The 23,555-nt window shown below is 50.1% G+C and overlaps 5 protein-coding genes across 6 annotated transcripts in view; 1 reads left to right on the top strand and 4 right to left on the bottom strand.

Moving 5' to 3' along the window:
• Positions 1–791: 791 nt before the first annotated feature.
• Positions 792–1,519, bottom strand: LOC126576343 (uncharacterized). Its single transcript, XM_050237576.1, has 2 exons — positions 1,328–1,519; positions 792–1,253 (listed from the first exon to the last, which is right to left on the bottom strand). The coding sequence occupies exons 1-2, from the start codon at positions 1,517–1,519 to the stop codon at positions 792–794; spliced, it is 654 nt and encodes a 217-aa protein (XP_050093533.1).
• Positions 1,520–1,876: 357 nt separating this feature from the next.
• Positions 1,877–3,483, bottom strand: LOC126577059 (origin recognition complex subunit 4). Its single transcript, XM_050238462.1, has 2 exons — positions 3,281–3,483; positions 1,877–3,219 (listed from the first exon to the last, which is right to left on the bottom strand). Exons 1-2 carry the CDS (start codon positions 3,470–3,472, stop codon positions 2,026–2,028), a joined length of 1,386 nt encoding a protein of 461 aa, XP_050094419.1. The 5' UTR covers positions 3,473–3,483; the 3' UTR covers positions 1,877–2,025.
• A 706-nt stretch (positions 3,484–4,189) lies between these two features.
• On the top strand, positions 4,190–6,776 carry LOC126577062 (uncharacterized). Of its 2 annotated transcripts, none has more exons than XM_050238466.1 (2): positions 4,190–4,602; positions 6,187–6,776. In XM_050238466.1, the coding sequence occupies exons 1-2, from the start codon at positions 4,317–4,319 to the stop codon at positions 6,285–6,287; spliced, it is 387 nt and encodes a 128-aa protein (XP_050094423.1). In that variant the 5' UTR covers positions 4,190–4,316; the 3' UTR covers positions 6,288–6,776. The 2 variants fall into 2 exon arrangements, with proteins under 2 accessions (XP_050094423.1, XP_050094422.1); XM_050238465.1 differs by lacking the exon at positions 4,190–4,602 and adding an exon at positions 4,676–6,053.
• A 251-nt stretch (positions 6,777–7,027) lies between these two features.
• LOC126577056 (protein grainyhead) lies at positions 7,028–16,936 on the bottom strand. Its single transcript, XM_050238458.1, has 12 exons — positions 15,412–16,936; positions 13,653–14,067; positions 11,256–11,325; positions 11,114–11,171; positions 10,683–11,043; positions 10,386–10,464; positions 10,073–10,319; positions 9,661–9,984; positions 9,403–9,575; positions 8,926–9,339; positions 8,772–8,846; positions 7,028–8,557 (listed from the first exon to the last, which is right to left on the bottom strand). Exons 1-12 carry the CDS (start codon positions 15,838–15,840, stop codon positions 8,011–8,013), a joined length of 3,192 nt encoding a protein of 1,063 aa, XP_050094415.1. The 5' UTR covers positions 15,841–16,936; the 3' UTR covers positions 7,028–8,010.
• A 6,214-nt stretch (positions 16,937–23,150) lies between these two features.
• Positions 23,151–23,555, bottom strand: part of LOC126577060 (probable inactive tRNA-specific adenosine deaminase-like protein 3) — a 2,634-nt gene continuing 2,229 nt past the window's right edge. The window contains exon 2 of the mRNA XM_050238463.1: positions 23,151–23,555. This exon is cut by the window's right edge and continues 844 nt beyond it. Within this exon, the coding sequence (XP_050094420.1) occupies positions 23,190–23,555 (366 nt within the window). The 3' untranslated portion in view covers positions 23,151–23,189.

Genomic DNA, 23,555 nt, shown 5'->3' with positions numbered 1-23,555 from the left:
CTGTGCCCCACGGCAATTCCGAGAAGAACTTTGGCATTCGTCAACACCACGCGGATGGCGGAACCAATTATCCTCCATCCGACCTCCGTCTGCTGGGCGGATGTGGATCGCGTCGTACCGGTGGTAGCCTACGGGCCTAGAATGGCACAGGAAGACGACACGAACTCGGCCAGCAAACCCCCATTTTCTGTCCTAACTACATGAGCTGACTGTTGCGGTGAAATCACCCTCGAGGGGTCACTCTGCTGCGGTATCGACATGCTGGTTGGCGATCGATGGATCGCCAGCAGCTCTTGGCGTGTCCTCGCCAACGTTCAACGGTACGAGGTCTCAAACCTCACCGTGACTTGCAGTGCTGGCGGCCATTTGGAAGGAAACGTAATTTGATATGCCGTCCGGAAGCGAATGAGCTCTCCGTAGCAAGGTTGTTCGGTTTCCTCTTTCATGCGTAAGCCACAGAAAATATTAAAAAGGTGACCCAATGGGAGCTATTATCGCCCAGACATGCTAATTTCAAACCATTCTAAGTGCATTTTAAACATTTTTTTGTCACCAGACCTATTCCTAGAGAGCAAAGACGTGCAAAAGGAATTCCCACGCCACGGTTGGACACAATGATAACCAGATGCCATCCCGTTGAAGATGCTTCGAGAAACGTGCTGCAAATTTATTTCATGAAATACACAACGAATACGTTTGGCTCTGGTTACGATTTGCGGATCAATCCCACTAACTGGCTGGCCGGCATTACGTCTACGATCGCGAGCATATCAAATCCGTCGCCGTCGCCGTTACTGTTGATACTCGATGCGCTCCTTGTTCGGTTCGGAAGCGGCACGATCCACACGGTACATGTAGGCCCGGCTACCGGCCGCATTTATCTCATTCCGATCGAGCGGTACGTACTGCACCTGTTCTTCGACATGATCACCCAGCATATGCTTCAGCTGTTGCACTTCCTTGTCCCGAGCGAGCGAAGCCAGCTTCTGCAGCAACTCCGGATCCTCCTCGAGTGCCTCATCCAGCACTTCCCAAGAGATAAACTTAAGATCCGAACCAAAGAATAGATCATCCGACAGGATGTCGATGATGTGGTTCAGATCGAGTGGACGAATCTTCTTGTACGACTTGCCGGCATCATCCATCCCCATCGACGCTCCACCGGGTGCAGGACGTTTGACCGTTTTCATGTACCGTTCGAACCAGTTCGATCCCGTTGCTTCCTGCATCGGAACCGCAGCTTCACGGTGGAGCTGAAAGGAAAATATTCGATCACTTATACGGAAGGTCCAAGGGAATTGAGCGTTCGTGTAGAAATTGGCCGTACAACCATATAACCGCCGGCACGTCGTCCAATTCGTGGGACACTCTTCGATTGTTTGAGGAAAAAGTTCTCCAAATCACCCCTGCGACCGATCCGCGGTACACTTTTGGATAGTTTGATGAAGAATCCGGGCGATTCAGTGGCCGCGGCCGTGTAGCAAATGACCCAACCCAACAGGAGCACCGGTAACTTCATATTTCACGTGGGCACAGCGGAACACTAGGGGCAGGATCTGTCGGTTAGCGAGTCGGTGTCGGCTTTATATCCCCGGTGTTGAATCTGCTGGATCGATCTTGCCCGTATCGGATTATGCAAAATGCAAATGAGCATCGGTGCATCATCCATCCCCTTTTCGTCGTCTCATCTTTATTTATGCTGGCACTGTCTGGCTTTCGGGTTTTCACGTGCTGGAGGGACATTGGCCTCTTTATTTTATGTTTTATTGATTTCGGTTACATACTTCCGGTAGAGCATATTGGAGTATGTGTTTCGTTGTTGAAAGCAACTTCATCTTCCAGCGAAAGGAAATCAAAAGAAGAACCGCTAAAGGAGTTTCAATTAACACATTCGACAAACTTTTGTTAAGCATTATTCTATTTAAATATTAATCATTATACAATCTTACGGCGGGGAAAATATCGACGGTTGGCAGTTAGAAAACGTATGGTACCGGAAGGTATAGAGAGACCCCACAATATCCTTCAAGCCACGGAACTTTGGGCCCACTGAGCGATCTCTGTTGGCAGATTTGCCATATGCTGGACGGCCTGGGTGATCTGTCCGAACATAAGCAGTAACCGGTGTAGCTGAAACTCTTTCTGTCCCTTCGACGATCCAGCGATACCCGGTACCGGAACAATCAGCTCGAGTGCCTTCAGATGTTCGTACGCCTTCAGGGCAACGCCCCGATTTATGCCTTGCATCGTGGAGCTAGAGTTGGCGAACTTGTTGAATCGCGTTAGGATCATCTCGAAGTTGAACGGATCCCGATCGTATATTTCCGAGTGGTGCTTCATGGCGATGAGCAGACAAATTTCTAGTGCCGTTAGACCCCCCAGCAGGGCCACCTTATCGTCCGATTCGTACTCTTTACCCAGCTGCTGTACCATTTCGCAGGTGATTGCGGGATGCTCACCATCCAGCTCATTGACCAGCTCCACCAGCAGCATACGGAATGAGCCCTCGACTACGTCATAATCGTAAATGTTCTGTAGCACATTAGAAACGCTGGGGTTTTTGACCAACGCGGCAATCTGGCGGTTCCACTGCTTAACCCAATTAGCGGAGAAGTCAAACTCGCGCGGATTGAACAAGTTGCGCAGTAGCACCAGTTCCTCGTTCCCCTCGATGATCTCCGTCGGTATCAGTGGGTGTGTTTCATCATACTTGGCCACATCCTTTTCGGTTGGTAATTTCAGCAGTTCCTCGAACAACTGCAACCGTTCTTGGAAAGCGTCCTCCGCGGGGTGAAGAAAAATCTGACGATGCGAGAACCGAGATTTGACGCGCTTCTCCAGCAGCTCAACCACATCCATCCGCGCCGTGACACCGATTACGCAGATCGGTGCCTGGGCGGATTGAGCCACGTCGAACAGATTGTACAGCAGCGTTTGGTTGTGGTGTGCACAGAACAGATCGAACTCCTCCAGCAGGTAGATGACGCTTTTCGAGGTTTCCCGGTTTCCTGCCTTAAGACAATCCAGCAGAAAGGCCAGATTCTCGGCGAACGAACCAAACACCTTTCCATCGACAACGTTCTCGAGCCTCATCTGGGCCGTGATGGATTTGAGCGCCTGTCGATCGTCGGTGTGTATGAGCCCGTTCAGGTACACGATCAGCGTGTTTTCGTAAAACCATTCCGTGCGCAGCAACTCGGCCAGCACGGAAGTGAGCAGCTGAAACCAAGGGAAAGACAAACCGTTAATCCTGTGCGCGTGCTTGGGCCAGAGGGCTTACCGTGGTTTTGCCGGATCCTCGTCGTCCAAGTAGAAGCGCGCTGTTCGATTCTCCGCAGCTGGCCGTGCGTTCGAGAAGATCGTGAATGTGCTTCCGCTCCGTCTCGTACCCCCGGAACGAAGCACGATCGCGAAGTAGCCGCGTTTTGATAAATCTGCGCGTTGAATCGATCTCGTCCGTTTGCGCCGGCATTTTCGCGGTTTTGTTTGTTTGGTTTTTGCGGGATTTTTCAAAAGTCGACGAACCCCGAATCGATGAAATCTTAAATCGATGAATGCACCCCCGATCAGCAGAAAAAGTGCCCGGAATTTGAAAAATATTTTCTTTGCACCGTTTTTGCTGATCGGGATTAATTGTTTACGTGGCTGTACCTACGCCGCCAAATCTAAAATTGTCGAATTGTCTTATCTTCTTATCAGGAACGCCGCTGATTGCCACGGCTTTTGTGAACCGTTCCGTATCTGTCGAAGGGTAAATATACACCTGAAACCCAAACACATAACAGCCTGGCCGGTTCCGTTTGATTGTTGTTAAAAGTGTTGCGTTTTGATTCCCTCTCCCGTCCAGATCGAATAGCCACCGTTTTTTTGTGCTTCCGTGGCCGTGGACCGGATAAACGATGGTTGAATTGAGCAGCAGCAGCGACCCCTTTCAGCACGGATTCCCCAATGCCGTGTTTATTATCCCGGCCATCGTTGTGGTCGGTCTTGGAGGTAGGTCGAGTGGATTATCAGTGACCATCAGAGATAGAGGTAGATTGAGCTTCCTGTTCGATCTAGCCGGAACAACATGGCTTGAAGCACATAACACCAATCCGGCCAATTCACTTGATTACAACATCGTTCGCGGTCTCCGCGTGCTCGCGAGCCTCTCAAAGAAGGTGAAGCATCGCTTATCAGTACCTGGCAGGGCACGAATCCCCGCTCTTAATTGTACTGCTCCACGCGGGCATTATCGCCACAGTTACCGTTCACCGTTCCGATAGACTGATACACCGCCGCTCCGAGCCGGGCATCTTGTTGTGAAGTAAGACCAAATGGGAGACGTGGCAGAAGATGTGTTCAATTCGATCGGTTCCGATGCGCCACTGGATGGTGCCGGATCCGTTCCGCCGGTAATCGGCAATCCTGGCGAAGGCTTCAAGATGCCGACGATGGAAGAGTTCCTCAGCATGCTCGACCATATGGAAGGGCTTTCGGATGAGGAGAAGGAGCAGCTCCGGGCAGAAGTAACGCAGAATTCGTTGCGCCGCCGACTGCAGGCCGGTCTCAGCGACTATCTGGTGTTCATCGTGATGCTAGCGATCATGCTGGCCGTGTTCGGTAAGACACTGGTTTTCGTGTGATCTCTCCGGGTCCTGTCGAGATATTTTGGTTTGTTTGTTCTCCATACCCAATCTCGCGCAGCAACTGTTCAAACACTACCGGATACCTGCGTTCCGTTTTGTTCTCGCAGCGAATGATAACAAGTCAGTTCTGTTCTGAGTAGAAACCCGCTAGCTACGATGGATTTGGTGGACCTAGAGAAATTAAAACAATTGTTGAAGGAGGTGTCTCCCGAGAAAAAGAAAGAATTTGAAGAAAAGCTTGCTAGATTCAAGCATCTATCGGGACACTTGGAGGAGCTAAAGCAATCCGCTGCGATAAGCGCACTGACGGTCCGGCAGTGTTTTTTCGCCGGCGCTGTTCTAATTGTGCTGTGCATTTTCGGTAAGGAAACTTAATAGGCCACGCCAACAGTCTGTAAACTGTGATGTAACTGCAGAAAATGGGAAACCTAACAAATGGCCCACCTCTCTACCACTGGCACACGCGGGGGAAAGGGTTCGATGGCTGCCGATATTTAGCACGCAGTCTGGTGCGGCAGCGAAGCCTCAAAGTAGCACCACCAGTGTCTACGGGACGTGCCGCGTGGAACGTTATCTGTAAACGGAGGGCAATCACGCTGGTGAAGTGCAACGTAATGACGGTTTTCATAGTAGACTCTGCATCGTAACGTGGCTCGCGCGACACGTTAGCACCTCGATTACACCCGCCCCGCCGTACACCTCATTATCGTTCCACCAACAGCCGGCGGTATGGCCGGGTATCGGATCGCAAACTGCCACGTCATATCCAGCAATCCAAGCTTGCCGGCCACGGCTCGCTAATCGTTAACTTTATCAACCGATAAGCAAGTGCCCGCCCTTTTCCGTTGTGTCGGTGTCCGCCGTCCCCCGAAAACATCATTAGTTGATATCGGGACCTCTAGTGCTACAGTGCACCGTGTCCTCGGACTCGCGGGTTTTCCCCGGATTGCAATATACGTCCGAGCGTTGCGTATTTCGTTTGTCGCAGCCCAGCCAAAAACAGACACTCCGCCATGTCAACGGTGGACGAGTTCCGGGAGAATCCATTCGAAGAGGCCCTTAACTCGGTGGCCCTGGCCGAGCTGCTGCAGGATGACGATAAACGCTCGTTGGCGCAACAGTTCCAGGAGAATCTGCGAACACTTGCCGACATGTTTGTCAACCTGTCCGACGAAGAGAAGCGCAAATTTGCGGCCGATTTTAAGGGAAAGTTTGTCAAAACGCTCTCCCATCTAAACGAGTTTTCGAAACAGCGGAAAATCATTCAACCGTCTGATGGTACTGGCTCGACCGGTACATCGGAGCTTAGCGGATTGCCGTCTCAGCTTAGCTCGTTACCCTTGGTAGGATTCTTGTTCTCCAGAGGTAGCTCCTGGTCAATCGTGGCTGGATATATGGTGCTGCTACTAGTGTTGCTGCTTTTCAGTGAGTTCTTGCAGGGAATAGACGAACCGAATGAGGAAGTGATAATATGCAAATATTTGCAGACGGTTGCGAGTGGGTTACCGAACCGATTTCAATTAATGGACTGTTTTCGGTCTGTTCCCCCTCTTTACAGCATTCTTCGGCTACAAGCTGTACCTGTCGCTCACCGAGAAGGAACGAAAGCGCGAGGAAAAGCTGAAGGCGAAGCAGGAGAAATCGAAGAAAAAGAAATGATTGCCCGCCGTTACCGTGGCGACCACTAATGCCAATGGCGCCACAAGCAACAGCACCGGCAGCTCGATGATCGACAATAGCCTTGGCAGAGGAGGGGAAGGAGGGCGACTAGTGGGCCGTCGGCAACATCAGCTCCGGCCACCGTCTCAGCACAAACAACATTCCAGAGGAAAAAGACTTGGCAAAGCCTAGCCGTTAAGGACGACACACAGAGACTATAGATATTTTTAATCGTTCCTCCCCGCTCATCGTACCACCATACCTCTCCCGTACTCTCACTCTTCTTCCCGTCTTTCCGTTCCGTTCGCATGGTGGGCTCCTGAACGAACGATCGTTTAAATCTATTGTTTAGCGGTGCAGTAGCCCCCATGAGCATTACCAGTCCTCCCTGTTCGATCAGCTGTTCAAAACTCATCAATCGTCAGTTAAACTGTTGTTGAAGCATTTACATATTATAGAAAAAAAAAAATATTTGGAATTTTCTCTTTACTTCGGTTCGCATTTTTGGAAATTAATGTTAATAAGGTGTTTCCGAAACACGGGTATGGCGGTTGGGGAGAAATGAAGAGGAGGCTCACGACGCGGGGACGCAATCAAATGGTTATTTGTTTTCACATTCAAGGGCAAAAGCGATGTATTTTAAAATGTATGCGGATGAACAAAATGTGCAAACATTCATATTAAATGGAATAAAACTGTCATGTTCGAATGTAACTGAAAACAACAAAACAGACACTAGCTAACGAACAAAACGATTGTAGAGCTTTATTCTCCGTTCTTTCCCTGCTTTGATGTACCCGTTGTGTACCGCTGTACATGCATGACCAGCTGCTGACATGGCAGCAATCGGATGCTCTCTGTGTGCCAAGATGGAACAACAACAATCGTTTTTGGGCAATGTTTTTGATGCATTTTTGTATATCTAACTATTAAGGCCACTTTATCGATCGTTATCCTAACTAACACTACGCTCAACGAAACAAATGCCGTCGTCATACCAGAACAGTTTCACTTAATGTCTTACCGTTCACTGTGAGGTGACAGAATATTGCCAATTTTCACCCACGATATTGCCTTTTGGGTGGCTCGCGGTAGTTGCCGAAACGTTCGTTTGTATAAGTAAATAGAAAAGACAGTCAATAAGTGCACACTCTACGTATAAAAAAAAACATAAAACAATTTTAAGCTTTACCCCTTCATGCGCCACGCTGGCCGCGGCCAGCCTATTAAACTTTCACTTTGTACTTATTTGAAGAAATTCTAAAGTTTACCACCGGCCGAACCTTCCGAATCGTTTGCTTGTGCTTTCGCATTAAATGCCTCCGCTGGATGGTATTTGCTCGCTTGTGCTCGCTCCGTTTGCAACACGTTTTTACATGGCACATTGTGGGATGATGAGGTAAAGAAAATAGAAACAGAGGGCAGCCCAAAAACATTTAGCTGATAACGCAGGTAAGACTAAAGATTTGTTATAGTTTGATAACATTATAGACAATAGATTAAAAAAAGGGAAAATTCCTGAGCGGGGTAGCTTTCCATCACATTACATGCGCATGCTTTCATCCGTACCGATGCAACCATCGTGCCGATTCATTTAAAATCATTCTTCTATCCCGTCAGAACACCGCAAGTGAGCGATCATTATATGATAATTTTAAAAAAAGCCAACAAATTGAAATATTTAAACAATGTCGCCAACGGAAGAGTTGCACTCGATCCCCCTTTAATTGCCATCGATGGCGTCATCGATCGATCCGTCAGTGACGGTGGGTGGCGCCGTGACATTATGGACGGCTTTCATTAGAATGTTTCCGTTCGGTTTCAGCTCCAGCTGAAACAATGTTTCATCCCGAACGTTCTCCAGCACGTCGTCGGTCAGCAGCACCTGTATGCCGGCAGGTCCGTTGATCAAAAGCTGCGGCCTGAGCCCGCTCGATGACGATGAGATCGGCGACGAGGGCGATGGGACCGATGATCGCTGAAGGTGGCTGTTACTGTTTTGAGCTAGCTTTAGCACACCGGAACCGCCACTGCTGGGGCTGGTTCCGAACGCTCGCACCGCAACGAAAGACCCATTACCAGTCCAGCCACCACTCGCCCCATCCGACGTGGTCGAATTTGGCGTATTGAGCGCATTCAGTGCCTCGAGAAGGCCCGGAATTTTCGATAGACTTTGCACCAACTCGGCTACGGTGTTTAGATGAAGATACATCGCGTGATAGATGTTAGCCTCAAAGCTCACGTAAATGGTAAGCCGAGGTGTGATGGCTCTAGATGGGGACAGATAGAATGAGAGCTTTAGTTTACTGGCAAATCTATGACGGTCAGGTATGAATATTGCGTTGATAGTCTCTAACTTTAATTTTATAGATTCGGTTGAAAAAGTAAACCCACCCACAAACAGAAAAAATGATTGTAAATTCGTTTCCCTCCTAAATGTTCCCTGAGCCGTGCCTTACAGTCCACGTGAAACAGTATACTCACTTTGAGTGAAGAATGTTGAACATTCGAATACCATCTGCCAGACCACAGATTTTGCATAAATCATCCTTTGACATTCTGCAAAAAATGGTACCATGTAAATGAATGTTTCTTGTTTCCCCTATTCGATGCCCATTCCTCGTCCTCATCTTCATACCTCAAAATGTCGGAACCGGAAAATTGGGCAAACGTTTTGGCGTAAGCCGACAGTCGATGTACAATCAACCACTGTGCCACACCAGCCGGGCTGGTTTCGCGTGTGATACACGCCACATAATCCTCCATTTCCGTTGCTTGCTGTGGTGAAAGTACACCGCTGACGACAGTCTGTGACTGCTCTGGCAACGATTTGCAGAGACCGTTTGTAGAGCTCACGTTACTGATACCAACCGGATTGCTGGTCGGCACTGGTGGCGTTACAACAGGCATAGTACCAGCCAGTGGCTTGACAGCCGGTGAACCTACGGTTCCACTGTTGCATTGCAAAACGCTCGTCATAATATTCTCCAGCTTATTGAGCTGCGTCGGAGACGTTGGTCCGGCCAACAGGGGCGAAACGTTCCGTTTGATGCTATTGGGGAGGAAATAAGAATCGTTAATGATAGCTCAGGATAGACTGATAAATGAAACTCACTGATCGGGACTGAAACCTCCTCCGAGAGGAGCTAGGGCGACATCACTCGTGATATCGGTCAGAATCGTACAGTCGCAGCTCCGTTGGTACTTTTCCTGCTCTGTCACCGGCCGTTTGAGTATTTTCTCGCGATCCTGTTTGTGCTTGCGATCCGCACCTTTCAGTTTAAACACCTGCGAGAGAAAATGATGCTTATAATGCTGCTTCCTTTGACCGGGAGGCGAAGTGCCTATTCCGTTTCCTCTTAGACCCATTTACCTTTATTTGACAAGCAGCCGCATGGAGAGGACGGATCATGTTTTTATCATCCGTGTCGCCATTGGGGCTTGCAGGGTTATTCGTGGTGTTTGTTAGCCCTGCGCTGGCACCGTTGCTACTATCGATAAAGGTTTCGACCTGAATCCGGAATGGGACACCCTTCTCACCGCCGTGCTTTTTGGGCGTGAATTCGGTCGAAATGCAGTTCACCTTCACGTACACACCGACCTCCTTCATTGGATCCCAGAACACTTCGATCGTGTTCAGCAGGTTATTGCTGGTCGGCTGTACCTGCAGCAAACCGTACGACAGTGGAATGTCGACCTAAGCGTTCATAAGAGAAGCATTACCCGGTTATGCAATAGCTGTACTACTTCCATCATGGACTAGGGGAAGTTGGAAGTTTGCTTACATCCAGAATGCGTTCACCGGGCCGGGAAACCTGCCACAACTGCATCTGCTCCCGCTCCATGTACTGCAACCGGCGCTCGTGGAAGCATATTTTGATAATACTTTTCAAAATCTTGCCCCGAAAAGGAGATAGATCACCGAGCTTTTTTAGCTTGATTTCGTAGCTTTGCCCCTGGTTGAGGTACGTGAGAGATTCTTCATTGTTCTTCGTCGCTATTGATGTAGCCGCCGCTAGCACGTACTGAAATCTGTGAAGAGAAAACCCCAGTGGGTGGTTAGTCTACTGGATGTTTCGAGCGAAGTGTGCTACACACCTGTTGTGATCGTCATGAGCTCGGTCCGCACGTATTGCCGTAGAGGCTACGTTACCATCTTGGTGCATCTGCAGCACACCTGGTGAATGAAAGTGGAAATGCCATTACCAAACCACACTAAACATATTTCAGCATCCATTAGCAATACAGTGATAAAACAAGGGAAGGAAAAGGGCAAACTTGTGGAACCTAGCGATGAAACCAAACGAAGCAGAACCAGTCACAAGAGCATCCGAATAGGAATTGTCAACAACGTGTAAACTTGACGGGTTCATTTCCTTTCCTTTCATAGCTTACCTCCATTGTTGTCTGTATCCAGACGGTTACTCTGCAGGAACGTCTGCAAAGTGCTCAACCCTGTGCCGATCGCTGCATTGTTAGTCAATGCCTGTCCACCATTCATGGAAGCTTGACCACCTCCCTGTTGCTGCTGGTATTGAGCTACCTGCTGTTGCTGGTGAGCGTTTCCTCCATTTCCAACACTTACTCCAGTGCCATTTCCGCTTCCGCTAGTGGGCAGTGATTGCTGCAGACCTGACTGGCCGGTATGCTGTGAAAGCTCTGCCGCATTTCCCTGTTGCTGCAACAGTGCTTGCTGATGATGCTGATGCAGCTGATGTTGTCCTTGTGGATGCTGCTGCTGCTGTTGTTGTTGCGGCTGTTAGATGGAGACATAGAGTTTCATTTAGCACAGAGATAATATGGTTAATTTTACGCTGTATGCTCACCTTTTGTGGTGGCGACGGTAGCTCTTGTTTAAACACGGGAAAGTTTAACAACGAATCACTAAAAACAGAAGAGATCATAGAAACAGTTAAGACGCTGCACCATTGTGAACCGAGCACCGGTTGAGGATTGAAGCCTAGCTACCTGATGTATCCGTTGCTGGATAGCTCGTTGCTAAGATCGAGATCGAGTTCGTCGTCCCATCGCATGCTTCCTGCAAAAAATCAGGATGATAGGAGGTACGGGAAAGATTAATTCACAGGTAGATCGAAAAGACAATGTGAAACACAGCATATCTGCTGGTGTTGTTCGAGATTCATCTCTTTTACACACATCTGCGAAACAAATTATCACCTAGATCGTTGTTATTTGCTGTGTGATTCGTCGTGCTGGTGGCACTATTGGTGGCAACGGTGTTCAGATTGTTGCCGCCATTGCCCATCTCATAGCCGGTCATGCTGATGCCCGCGGTTACACATTTCAGTCGCTTTCGAAGACAATCCTTATCCATCATGTCACAACCGAAACCATACGTTTCACACATTGCTCCGGTGGCGTGTTGCTGCTCGCAAGGTAAACCACTGGGCGCTCTCCACTCACACTGTGTGGTGAACGCTTAAGGAAATTCAACTGCCGGGCTTCTTCTAGACTTCTACAACTACTAGAGTACGTCCGCGCTTTCAGTAGCCAACCGTTTCCAGCCAATCATAGACCTGGTAGAGCTCACTGTCTTGGGCAGCAGCGTATGAAACAGACGACAATAGACCTTTGTTGAGATCCCTTTCCGGCTTTTGCGTCACATCGGCACACGGCGGCACAGCAACAGAGAGCAAACGATCAGACGACACATGATGCTCCACCACACACCGGGAGCCCGCAATTCATCGTGAACACTGCTAATCCACCATCACAAGTCACGAACCCTCCTCTCTGGACGGTCCACGACAAATCGTGTCTCTTGGTACTCCTGCTCGGGCTTGCTTGGGATCGCCTGCGTCGCATCGGCAACGGCAGCCACCGCCAGCTGATAATGGTGATAGCGCGGGTACGAGAGCATCAACAAGACATCCGTGTGTCGTTCCGTGGTTAATGCGACGAGTAAACAGTGCCCTCTCCCCCCGAACAGGCGAACGATCGGGTCGGCCGCCGTATTGAATTGCCGATCGGAACGCTGTATAAGCATATATTTGTGAAAGCGAACGGGCTCGAGGTCAGATCGAGGCAGTAAATGGGGCACCGAATCTCTATTGTCGGATCTTCCAACCGTACCGCTCACGCCGTACTTGTCAGCACACCAGAAACACCAAAGTTGAATTAACTGGCCTTCCACTGTACCGAAGGAGCTACTGTTCACACGTTACCGTTGTACCCGGTTACCGATCATTACAGGCTCCTGTACGAGCATCTCAGATCATCGCACCATCATCTTATCACACTGAAGATGGTTTCAGGCACGCTACAGCTTCTATTCTACAGGTTCAGCTATGCGAGTCTCAAGATAGAAGAGGCCCCACTCCTTTCCTTTCGTTTGTTTTTTTTTTGGAAAACTTATCTTGACAAATTTACACTTTATCAACAGCAGTAAATACATCAACAGACGAGTCCGAGGCTAGAGCATTGGCGTTGAGCAACACGAACACACGCTAGAACAATGCAATGGCCGGTGGTGCCACTGGCGGGTATCGCGGTTCTCGGTAGCACCAAGCTTTTATGGAATTAGAGACGAAAACGCGTACGACACCGGGTTGTGGGACCGGGCAGACAAATGCAAACCAAAAAAAAACCGGTACAGTATCGTTCAGTGTCGGATTTGGAGTATTTCGATTCGCACAGCTTCACGACAATGTCTGCGACGCTCTTGAGACGACGTTCTCGGGCGAACTCGGAAATCGTACCAGTGCTCAAGTGGCCTCCGCACTTTGACTGAACCATGAGTTCCCGGGATGAGAGCGTTCACCGTTTCCGCTGGATCCGCCGCACATCGTTATCAGCTGCGGCGGTTGCTGCTGCTTCGTTCATCCTTGCTTTCTAGCGTGCAAGCAGGTCGAAACCGATGGACGGAGGTGTGTGTGGTCGGTTCGATGACGTATAATTGACCTTTTCCATCAGCAATCGCGAACGATCTAATGGGGAAAAAAGCTGGCAATGTACATGTTGTCGTATGCTGCGCACCCATCTGTGCGGACTACATACAACGTCTTGGCATGTCTGATAGAAGAACCGGGCATTTTGTTGTCGCCCACCACAGCTGGTGTTGGTGAGGTGACAACCGATTGGTACAACACATCTTTTTCATGCGCTACGATCGTCAGTCAATTTATGGTTGATCTTATCACGAATCGTGCAGCAAGTGAGATGGTCCCACACTGAGGCATCGCTAGTCATTCGTCTATTTGGTCAACTCTACAGAGTAACCGAAGGAAGCTTCCGCGATCGATAATACTCAACGATTATGCTGGGGTCGATCATCTCGTCGATAGTTTGAAACATTGTTTTTCACATTAAAAAAGGATGGGAATTCGTCCACCCCACGACACTTACCCTTACGACGCGCGTCACGTTCCTTATCGATGTTGGCGATCTTGATATCGGAACCATCGGTGTCTTCCTCTTGCGGAGACATCCACTCCATGCGGCGCTTTCGGCTCGGTAGGATGGCATTGTTGTTGATGTAAGAACCCGGACCACCACCGTCCTGCTGGGAAGAGGCGACGGCTACGACGGCCGCCGCCGCAGCAGCCGCTACTGCTACGGCAGCGTTCGTCGTTGGCGAACTGGTTGTCTCATTACCGCCGCTGGTCGAAGCGACCGCGGTGTTGTGCATTTTGTTGTAGTCCACCGGCCACGATTCCTTCGAGTCCGGGGGCGAATCAACAAAGTTGTTCTGATAGTCCTGGAAGTTGTTCGGAGAACCACTGTACGAGTCCTCGTTGTCCAGGTTGTAACTGGTATTGATCTACAAGCGGGGACAGAAAGATGAAAGGAAAAGGGACAGAAAGATGAAATAAGCAGAAAATTGATGCATAACAGCATGAACCAAATATTTGAGATACAACAAAAACGAAAAATTTGCAATCTCCAGATTGGCATTGGCAAAAAAAAAGTACTTATCATCCTCCGACCGTGGTCATGGATGGATGCCCAGAATAGCATAAACCGTTTTCGACAACATCTGTCATTATTCAATAACTCCATTGTGTACAGTTCACGTAGCCGAATCTTATCAACGATCACGACATTATCGGGCAACGCCAAGATAAAAACTACACATTGTTTGACGCAACCATTGAAAATTGCGAATTGTTGCACGAACGCTCCAGATCGAATGGTGGTTGATAGCGTAGACTGTCCGAAATATCGTTCGATTATGGTTGGCTGGCGATAGACTATGAATAACGGAGGAGTGTCATAGCGATAACGAGGGCATCCTTGAGTTGGATGAGCAAAGCACTTTCAATCGTTCAATACGTTGAGTTATTGTAATATGACGCATTCCGGTGGAATGCACGTGCGTCTAGATGTCTGTCCAGAGGTCTAGAGACTTGTTTAAGCTAATAGCATTGAGTCAATAGCAGTCGAATCTCTCGTCGTTGATACGAAGTCAAGTGTTGTTCCCGAACATTGTACTTCAAGTATATTGCAAATAAATTGATTGTTCGTCATTTCATTTGTGCTTCTTGGTGATGTCACATTTCAAGTACTGAATAATAAATATTTTACGGCAAGAATAGCGTCACAACAACGTTCCTTTGACCTCTGGTAGCCTTGAGCCCAGTGATGAGCCGCCGTAACGCCAGACTAGGATTAGACATGATGTGTCTTATAATCTTGCCCTAAGCCATCTCTAAGAGATAAGATATGGCAGAGCAAAAGAGTTCTCACAATCAAAGAACGGCAAACCAAAATGGCGGCGAAAACACGAAACAAGCGCATTCGAACGAACGTCAAATCTGGCTGGGACGGAATGACCGATTAACCTTCGCGGTTGAGGCCTTTTTGCGCGCTGAAACTGATTAAAGCATAAATATGTATTCATTCGCCTTCCCCCCCTTTCCAAATGAAAGACCAGCGAAGCGCCCGCTAGTTCCGCCATCATCGCGGAGAAGGTCTCGCCTTGAGACAGTCGTAGGCGCGTAACGAAACGACCGGTTAATCGTCCCGACCGACGGCCCTGATCCGATGTCCTGATGACACCAAAAACCGATGAACAAGCTTCCTTATAGTGGTGTACCCTTTGCGCGCTCAGTGGCGAAGGCCGCCCAGCCGGTTACCAGTCGATGTCTCCCGGTTCTTAACTTACCTGTTCGTAATCTTGCTGACCCGGCTGCTGCTGCTGCTGCTGTCGACGGTTGGGCAGGCTCATGGGTTGCTGCTGTGACGATTGCTGTTGTTGCTGCTGCTGTGGCGTCGGTTGCTGTCCGTGCTGTTGGTACTGGTACGTACTAGATCCGCCGGTGAATTCCATTTGTTCGAACTCTTCTTCCAGCGAACGACAGAGCAGCTGGAAATCGATCGCTTCGAGCGCAGTGGGCTGTTGCTGCGAATAGTAGACCGCCGGTTCGGGGCGCCTGCCACCGAGAACCGTGCGGTGAAGGAGTGCTTCCGGTTTCGATTCACCGTACGGTGGAAAGCAATGCTTTTGGTGGTGCTGCTGATGCTGCGACGGATGCTGCTGCTGGTCAAAGGCACTGTTGTGTAGGTTGGCCAGCAGTGATACGACCGTCGCCATTCGCGTGAACGAACTACTCTCCCCTTTGCGCCCCCAAAAGTCGATGAGTCGCAAGCGGCTTCGCTTTAAGTACCGCGGCTCAATGAGATTGGCGGCGCAATGGGCCGCAACAGAATACAAGGAAGACCGATAGAAGGATAGGTTTCAGCTGGGCCACAAGATATCCTTTCTACATTCTGTACGTTACCGACCGTTGGCGGTAGCAAGATCGAAACCCCCCGCCGTTCAACGTGCTGGAAGCTCTACACGCTTTTACGACTAAGTACGCGTTGGATTGTCTTCTGGGCACAGCTTGATTGTCAGCTGGTGTCTGCACCGTCTACCTCCTTTAAACCGGCCAAATGGGTCGCATAAAAGAACAATCGCGAGTTGTCGTTGTTGTCGACACCGAGTGCACCTTTGCAGGTGGATTGTCTGTGAGTGGGTTATTTGTGGATTTGCGTTATGTTTAGGTCCGGATCGGGACCGGGAGAGCTTGTTGCTATGGCGTTGGGATAGTGTATGCTTAGAAGGCTAGAGGTACTGCTGCTAGAGTTGCTAACGTTACGTTAACTACGGCTACGACTTACTGATTAAACCGTACTCCACAAATACAACATACGAAACGGGAAACAGGAATTGCCCACCCACAGTACACGGCGAGTACAACGCGATTGTCCTTCACCTTTTGCTGTGCGGTGCTCTCGAAGGGGTGGTTCTCTTTCCTTTCTCCTGTGTTTATGCTTCGTCCGTCGGGGTGTGCTGCTGAGCGATGCTGACGTACGAAGAAGGCACTTATTTTACGCTCGCACGCGCTTGTCGAGGATGATCTCTGGGCAGAACGTAATTAAAAAAAAACCGCCCTCCCAAAAAACCGATGGAGGCGCACGGATGGAGGCGCCACAGCAGGACGTTGCGCGGATCTCTCACAGCACTAATCACACACACGCGCGCGTGCACACCAGCGCACAAACACAAACACACACACGAACACACGCGCGCACACACCCACGGTAAGGGGGTGGGGGGGGGGGGGATGGAACGCAAACTAGACGAAACGATGACGCGACAATGGGGAGGATGGTGGTGTGGTGTGCGCGAGGGGGGCCTGGATTCCGGCGAGTCAGTTAGAACATAACGAAGAACGAGTTGTACAGCTTCTTGATACCGGTGGTTTCGCGCTGGCGGTGACTCTGGAGCAGCGGATTCTCAATGTCTATCAGCATCTTGTTGACCATGTACGACGGTACGAGACTGACCGGGCGCTTAATTATATCCTGCTCCATAAGGAACGCCAGTGAACGGGACCTCGAAAACCTCTACCGTGGGGAATGGGAGGTACGACTGCTGCTAGGGCTCCACTTTTAACAGGCACTCCTCCGCGTTGCGCCGTACACCAATCGGTTGCGTGGTCCACTTTTGGTCGATGTATCCGTTCAGCGGATGCCACGTTTTCTACACCCGCAAGCGGACGGCGACAGCTGCTGCTACACGGGACACGATCAGATCGATCCTCGGTCAAAAGCACACTTTCTCTACTGCGGAACAAACTGAAACCAGAGGCACAAGGCACGGCGATATGCTAGCTATGCTGGGCACAGGGAACTTGGATAATTTCTCGACCGCTCTGGTAGCTGCTCTACGACGCACACACAGGCCTCTCGAAGATAACCGTGGTAACGGAGTCACTGACAAAGTTGGCGCACGACTGCTCGAGACGAGGTTGGTTTCGTAACTAAACCCGCGAACCGGTCGGCAACCAGCTCTATGCGTTTGCCCTGGCGGGGGGAGGGATCCCAGTCGAAGGAACACCGTCGTCGGGGGAGCCTTCAGTCTGCGGTCCACGAACGATCACCACATACACACTGATGGCGAACGAAACATCAATTAACGCATTTGGTTGGGGCCCCAATCGTCGATTCTCTTCTGTTCGCTGTATTCGCTCTCCCTTTAGTATTTCTCTCGTCGCGGGAAAACCCTGAAACACGCACCACTACAAACGGCCACTCGCGTCATTTGCCCCCTTTATCGCCACTTCTATGCTCTCCGGGCACTGAGCCGCCCCACACACTAGGAACACAACACACAAAACCGACCGTAAATTCACCAGAGCCGAAGCAAAAAAGGGGGGGGAGGTTCGAGTTGGGCGAAACTACGCGGCACGATCTCTCACTCGCTCTCACTTGCTGGCAAAACGGAAAAGGACACAATCGAGTGGAGGATGAACACAGGATTGCACCGGAGTATCTCGTCGGGATTGACGTCCTACTCATCCGACTCCCGGGAGGGGATGGCCCTCAAAGGCGGCACGGTACACTCTCCTCCTCAATCAGTGTGCCAGTGATGTATGGGTAGCATCGCAAAAAGGAAGACAAAGGAGTGGCTGAAGGATACGATCCTTCAATCATCAACACTACACTAGTGGATCACTTCCAGCTGATGGAATCCGCGATCAGGAACATCCGCGATGGGATGGGCGTGCGGTGACTGGTGACCGCGTCCTAGTCGTTGATGTAGTACTCCTGCACCGAGCTGGCACTATCCATAATCACTGGTTGGATTGCCTGGGCGGCCCTAGGTGTCAGTAAGAAAGCTGATCGAAGGCGCACAGCCAGCGACTGTGCCGCGTTTCAAGGAGCAGCCGAGGTCAACACCAGGACGGGGTCAGTGGAAGCAGATGCCCACCTTCTCGATCCGGAGCACACTTTATCACTAATTACACGGAGCTTGTTGTGTCAATTGTTCAATCTGATACTGAAGCACCGTTTGCTCTCTCTCATCCACATCAATTGGAAGCCTTTGTTCCAACCAACGACTTTACTGATGATCGCGGTTAAAGATCACTTTTGGTACAAGTACTTTGAACGGTAGCGCACTTGGCGATACACTTTCTTTGGAATCACTGGTAACGCGTGAAACGGTTGGTGACAATCGGTGGGGGGATCGAAACAAACGAACTGCGGCAGACCGATTTTCGGGATGTTATCACGACCAGAACACAGCACTCAATGTGACCACCGGAATCGGTCGACCATCGGTCAAGCCGCTGGCCTGGACGATTGTGCACATCATGGAACGGACAAGACGGTTAACGATAGCGCGTCGTCGTGGTGTTGGTGCTGGTAATGGTGGTGCGATGATAGAATTGGACCTCTAGCTGGCCGCGTCACCCGGTATCCCGATATCGGTGCCCTTTTCCTCGTTGTGGCACCCCTGGCACCGTCGTCGTCTTCGGTGTTGCTAATTTCTTTGTCGTTATCGTCGTCGTGTGCCGCCGCGTTACGCACCCTCATGTTCACAAACACAGAACCACACAAACCACGAGTGAGTTAGGTCCGGAGCGCCAGCCGGCCAGCCAGCCAGCCAACCAGCCAAGCAGGAGCAGTGCCAGCGATGGAAGTCGCTTACCCGCCGCACACGCCAGTACCGCAGCCTGTGTCACTGGGCAATCAAGCGTCGCTTTGCTTTAAATTGAAATTTATTGGACCCAATAAACATGCCTCCGTCGCGAGATCACCGTGCAAGCGCGATCTTCGAGTCGCGCTAGTGTCCCCCGAGGGACTGGAACACGGGACCCGGGACGCGGGGTTTTGGCACTGGAATGAAGGATGCAAGACCGTCGTACGAAAACAAAATACTTCCTATCGCACGACGAGCGCCCGCCCTGTATCTGTTTGCTGTTGGCTGTACGAACGAACTGCGGACTATCCCTGTGTGGACACTACTGTGTCTTCTAAACTCGCTTTCCTTTGCTTGCCACGTGATTACCGACGTTGAGAACACGTGGCCCCTGAGCCTGATTTCCGGTGCATCACATTCCCTGCGATAAGACTGGCTCTGTTGCTTTCTCCCGGAACACAAGGAGTGGTGATCATTTCATCTCGACGACGATCAATCCCCGTCATCCATCCACACCAGTAGCACTAGAAGAGACGGAATAAGAAGCGAACTATTAATTGATCGTCCGTCAAAGATTCTTCCAGATCGTTTAGCTTGATTGAAGGGGAAAAACATAAATCTCAAACCGATCATCAGATAAATTTGAATGATAATGAATGATAATTGAATTTCGAATCCAACGCAACAAACAAACTCAAGGTGTGTGCCATGAGCTGAGAATGAGAAGGATGATCGGCGGTATTCAACGGCGTATCAAGACGGAGAAGATTGTGATTTTCATAAGTCGATCGCTTTCAGAGCCGATCTGTTGTGGCTAGAGCGATAAGCGAGCGGGTACAAATAATGCCCGATGAGCAATTTCAACCAACTCCCCCGTGAAAACATTCCATGACGCTAGCGCTTTCAGAAGCGAGCATTTTAAATGTGCTACAGCGTGCAAAGGATTGACAACAAGACGCCGTGTGACGACACAAGCATCAGAAGGATGCACAAACTCGGTGTAAACCTGGCACGCGGATCCACTAACCCGCGCTTGATAAGCCGTTTCCATCGGTGAGCCATCGAACGCGGTGCACGTTGACGCTTACCAGCTCTAGCCCGCTAGCTAGCAGCTGCTAACGCGTATCAAATTAACACCTCGCGATTAGGCTAATAGCTGCGAGTATGTTAGTGGTTCCACGGGAGATGATGGAACCGTGTATTGATTAGCGGGCACCAATGATAAAACGGTCGCACCGATCCATCATTCAACCGCACGCTTCCCCACACACCTTGATGACAGTTTCATGCCACGGTGATAGTGGTGACCGCGGGTCGGCAAGCCTTGCACCATGCTTTCCCAACCCTAGCACGCATTCACGGAACTCTCGCCACGGCCCACCCGATGGGCCGATCTTTCCATCGACCGTATGCCACGAATGCAGATCATTGTTTGTCGCCTACGGCCACGTGACGTTACGATATTACGAAGGTGCACGATGATTTGCTGGCGCTGGCATTGGCGCTGGCACTGGCGATGATCGTGCCACCTGGTCACACAACATGTGCGTTTATAATGAGGCTACCTCGGACGGACTTTCTAAAGTGATTTTTAATGATGTTTTTCGGGGTTCCTGCCGTGATTCCTTTCGCTGGCACTTCGGATCGCGGGCCATTTTGTTTTTCTGCTGGAAACGATAGGATTACCCCGTGGATCCACTGAGCAGAAGACCGGATCCAGCCTATCGTACCCCTGGCCGAACCAGCGGCCACCTTCTTCTCTGACGCACATCGCCCACACGGTGCCGCATCCTTCCCCACCATCATCCTGGCGCGCTTCCTACGGTTTCTGCGGAGCGACCGAACAAGAAAAACAACTTATTTTACATGGAAATGGGCCCCGCGGCGATTCCGCACGAATAGCTGCGGCAAAACCTGTCCACATGCACTCCCCTTCCCGCCTCACTACGGTGCTCGGTGGACGGGTAGGGTACCCTGGCTTACAACGCCAAGACAGAGACGGAAAGAGAGAATCGCTGTCGAAACCAGTTGGCGACAAAGGGCAACGTGATGAGGTAGGGACAGGTCGGGCGGGAAATACCAGCTTTCCAGTTCCCGGCCACACTCTCGTAGCCATATCATTACTGCATATTGGCCGATACGCATCCAACCTGCGTTAGGCCGCGGTGCTGTTGCCTCTCTTCATCGGTGTCATTTTGTCATCATTTTCTCCGCTGCTACTCTGTACGTGTGTTGCTTCACAGCGCCCCAAAGTGGAACAAACAACGATAAACAGCGGTGCGCAGCGTAGCGGGGAAGCGGGCGGCCTAACCGAAGCCCGAAGCATTGCTCCCGTACCCACCAAGCAAGAGCGGCAGGTGTCCGATGCATTGTGGTACAACGAAAACTGAACTGTAATGTTATCACATGTTTCCCCCAGCATGCCGGCATACCGAGCATTGGAATGAGGGAACCGAGCTGTCGGAAAGATGAGCATAAAGCATAAAGTTTCACAACATGTTGTATTTTTAAAAGCAAAAGGAAATGAACCTGGACAAACTTATGCCTTGGTTGGCTGCTTTACACAGCATTACAGACATAAATTGGAAAATTCCTATATTCTCGATAAGCTCGAAGTACAATCTCCGTTATCTAAAGTACATGTAAGCTTCCTTGGGGTTCCCAAAAATTCTAATTAAGAACGAACCATTCCAGTGAATGGTACCACCATTTTGCGGCGTATCAGCAAAGCGGTAATAAAATCTGTAACATTGAAACCAATCGAGGGACGGAACATTATGATCTATGTTTTAATTAGACGTAATCTAGCGTCTGAAAGAGACAAACAATCTGGCTATTGGTGATCGACGCCCTGTGGAGAGAAGTAGAACATCAGCAACGATCACCACCGCGAGCGTGCTCACTCGATTGACCATTTTGCGCCGATTCCGGACCGGTCACTGCGGCCACTAATAAAGGATCCCATTGTGGTTGTCAAATAAATTTCAATACGAATCATGAGCTGTGCGGCACCGCGTCATAAACTGGGCGCCGCATTCTCCGGGCAATATATTGGATGTTTTTCCTTGAAACCACACTACCAACCCGGCGTATCCGAGCGATGATAGTGATCGTGCACATCGTACGACGCTGCTGGTGCTGAAGTGTTCAACCGGTGGATTAACCGGCGATGGTTGCTGGAGCTGGTTTTGGTAGTATCCAAGAAATTCCATCCAACAAATACTGACTGTTTAGCAGCACTTTGTTTCATTGAAAAGCGAGGCGCTGGTGGTTAAACATTTACGTTGCCACTTTGGGCCCTAGTGGCGACGAAATGCGGCAGCCGGAGCCGAATGATGATGAACGAGTGCCAGGCGCGTAAGAGACTCCAGCAACGACGACGACGACGACCACAGAGGCGATGACGCCTCCACTCATTCCCCGGGGGGTTGGTGCCCCTTGGTGCCAATTGACCTCAATCGCTAAAGGACGCACAATGATGAGCAGCATGACGACTACACGATCAGTTCTTGTTCGCGATTCTCTTGGCGCGCGATCCTCTTTGGCGCAGCGTTCACACCCCACTGCCTTCTTTTCGGTATCTCGTAAGTCCGGAACCGGTGGCCTACGAATCGTAAAGTGAGGTGTGGGAACACGAAACGGAATAACCTTGATCGATCGTACACAACAACCACCTAGGCAATGTGCGTTTGTTTCGCTCTTAAAAGACGAGATGAGAAAAAATCCCCACAAACGGGTCCTGCGCGGGGGAGAGTGGTCATAAAAAGCAATGCCAGCAGATCACGTGACCGAAAGTTGGCAAAAGGATTGCCAATTTGATTGAAGTTTTTTTATGAGAGACAACAGAAAAGAAACACATTTCAATCGTGTTTTTTTTTCTTACAGCACAGAACAGGTTTGCAATGTTATTTGTTGTTAAAGTCAGGGTGTTTATTCAGCTGAAGATCTGTTCGAGACGATGACGCGGTATATTACAGTATTCGAAATGCTTCGAAACGATGATTCAACTCCTTGATCGTGTGCAGCTTTACTAGACTCCCGAGGGCTCCTCCCTGTGGGTTGAGATGATGATAAAAGACCCGCCGAACGCGACTATGCGTTAAGGCCATGGCGCACATAATACACGGTTCATGCGTAAGGTACACATCATAGCCCGTACACAGATATGGTCCGTACTTGGTCAGATTATCTGGATCCCCCGATTCGCACGGCTCAAGCGCTGCAGTTCCGCCGCCGTTCCGAATAGGTTCCGCTCCGAAGCTGAACAGTTCACCGTACTGCTCACGCAGTAATCGCTCGTACCGTGGCTCGATGCCACCGTAATCGAAGCCATCGTC

Source organism: Anopheles aquasalis, chromosome 3 (genome assembly GCF_943734665.1).
Source record: "Anopheles aquasalis chromosome 3, idAnoAquaMG_Q_19, whole genome shotgun sequence".
NCBI classification, from domain to species: Eukaryota; Metazoa; Arthropoda; class Insecta; order Diptera; family Culicidae; genus Anopheles; species Anopheles aquasalis.
The sequence above is the reverse complement of the archived record's forward strand: the minus strand, read 5'-3'. Positions and strand labels throughout refer to the sequence as shown.

Excerpts from the sequence above, each read along its gene's own strand:
- LOC126577056 (XM_050238458.1), bottom strand. The coding sequence starts at position 15,840 with ATGGCGACGGTCGTATCACTGCTGGCCAACCTACACAACAGTGCCTTT. Across the intron at positions 10,320-10,385 it reads GCTCATGACGATCACAACAG|ATTTCAGTACGTGCTAGCGG; the intron begins GTGTGTAGCACA and ends TTCTCTTCACAG. Across the intron at positions 8,847-8,925 it reads TCCGGTTCCGACATTTTGAG|AATGTCAAAGGATGATTTAT; the intron begins GTATGAAGATGA and ends CATTTTTTGCAG.
- LOC126577062 (XM_050238465.1), top strand. The coding sequence starts at position 5,642 with ATGTCAACGGTGGACGAGTTCCGGGAGAATCCATTCGAAGAGGCCCTT. Across the intron at positions 6,054-6,186 it reads ACTAGTGTTGCTGCTTTTCA|CATTCTTCGGCTACAAGCTG; the intron begins GTGAGTTCTTGC and ends CCCTCTTTACAG.
- LOC126576343 (XM_050237576.1), bottom strand. The coding sequence starts at position 1,519 with ATGAAGTTACCGGTGCTCCTGTTGGGTTGGGTCATTTGCTACACGGCC. Across the intron at positions 1,254-1,327 it reads GTGCCGGCGGTTATATGGTT|CTCCACCGTGAAGCTGCGGT; the intron begins GTACGGCCAATT and ends TTTTCCTTTCAG.
- LOC126577059 (XM_050238462.1), bottom strand. The coding sequence starts at position 3,472 with ATGCCGGCGCAAACGGACGAGATCGATTCAACGCGCAGATTTATCAAA. Across the intron at positions 3,220-3,280 it reads GAGGATCCGGCAAAACCACG|CTGCTCACTTCCGTGCTGGC; the intron begins GTAAGCCCTCTG and ends CCTTGGTTTCAG.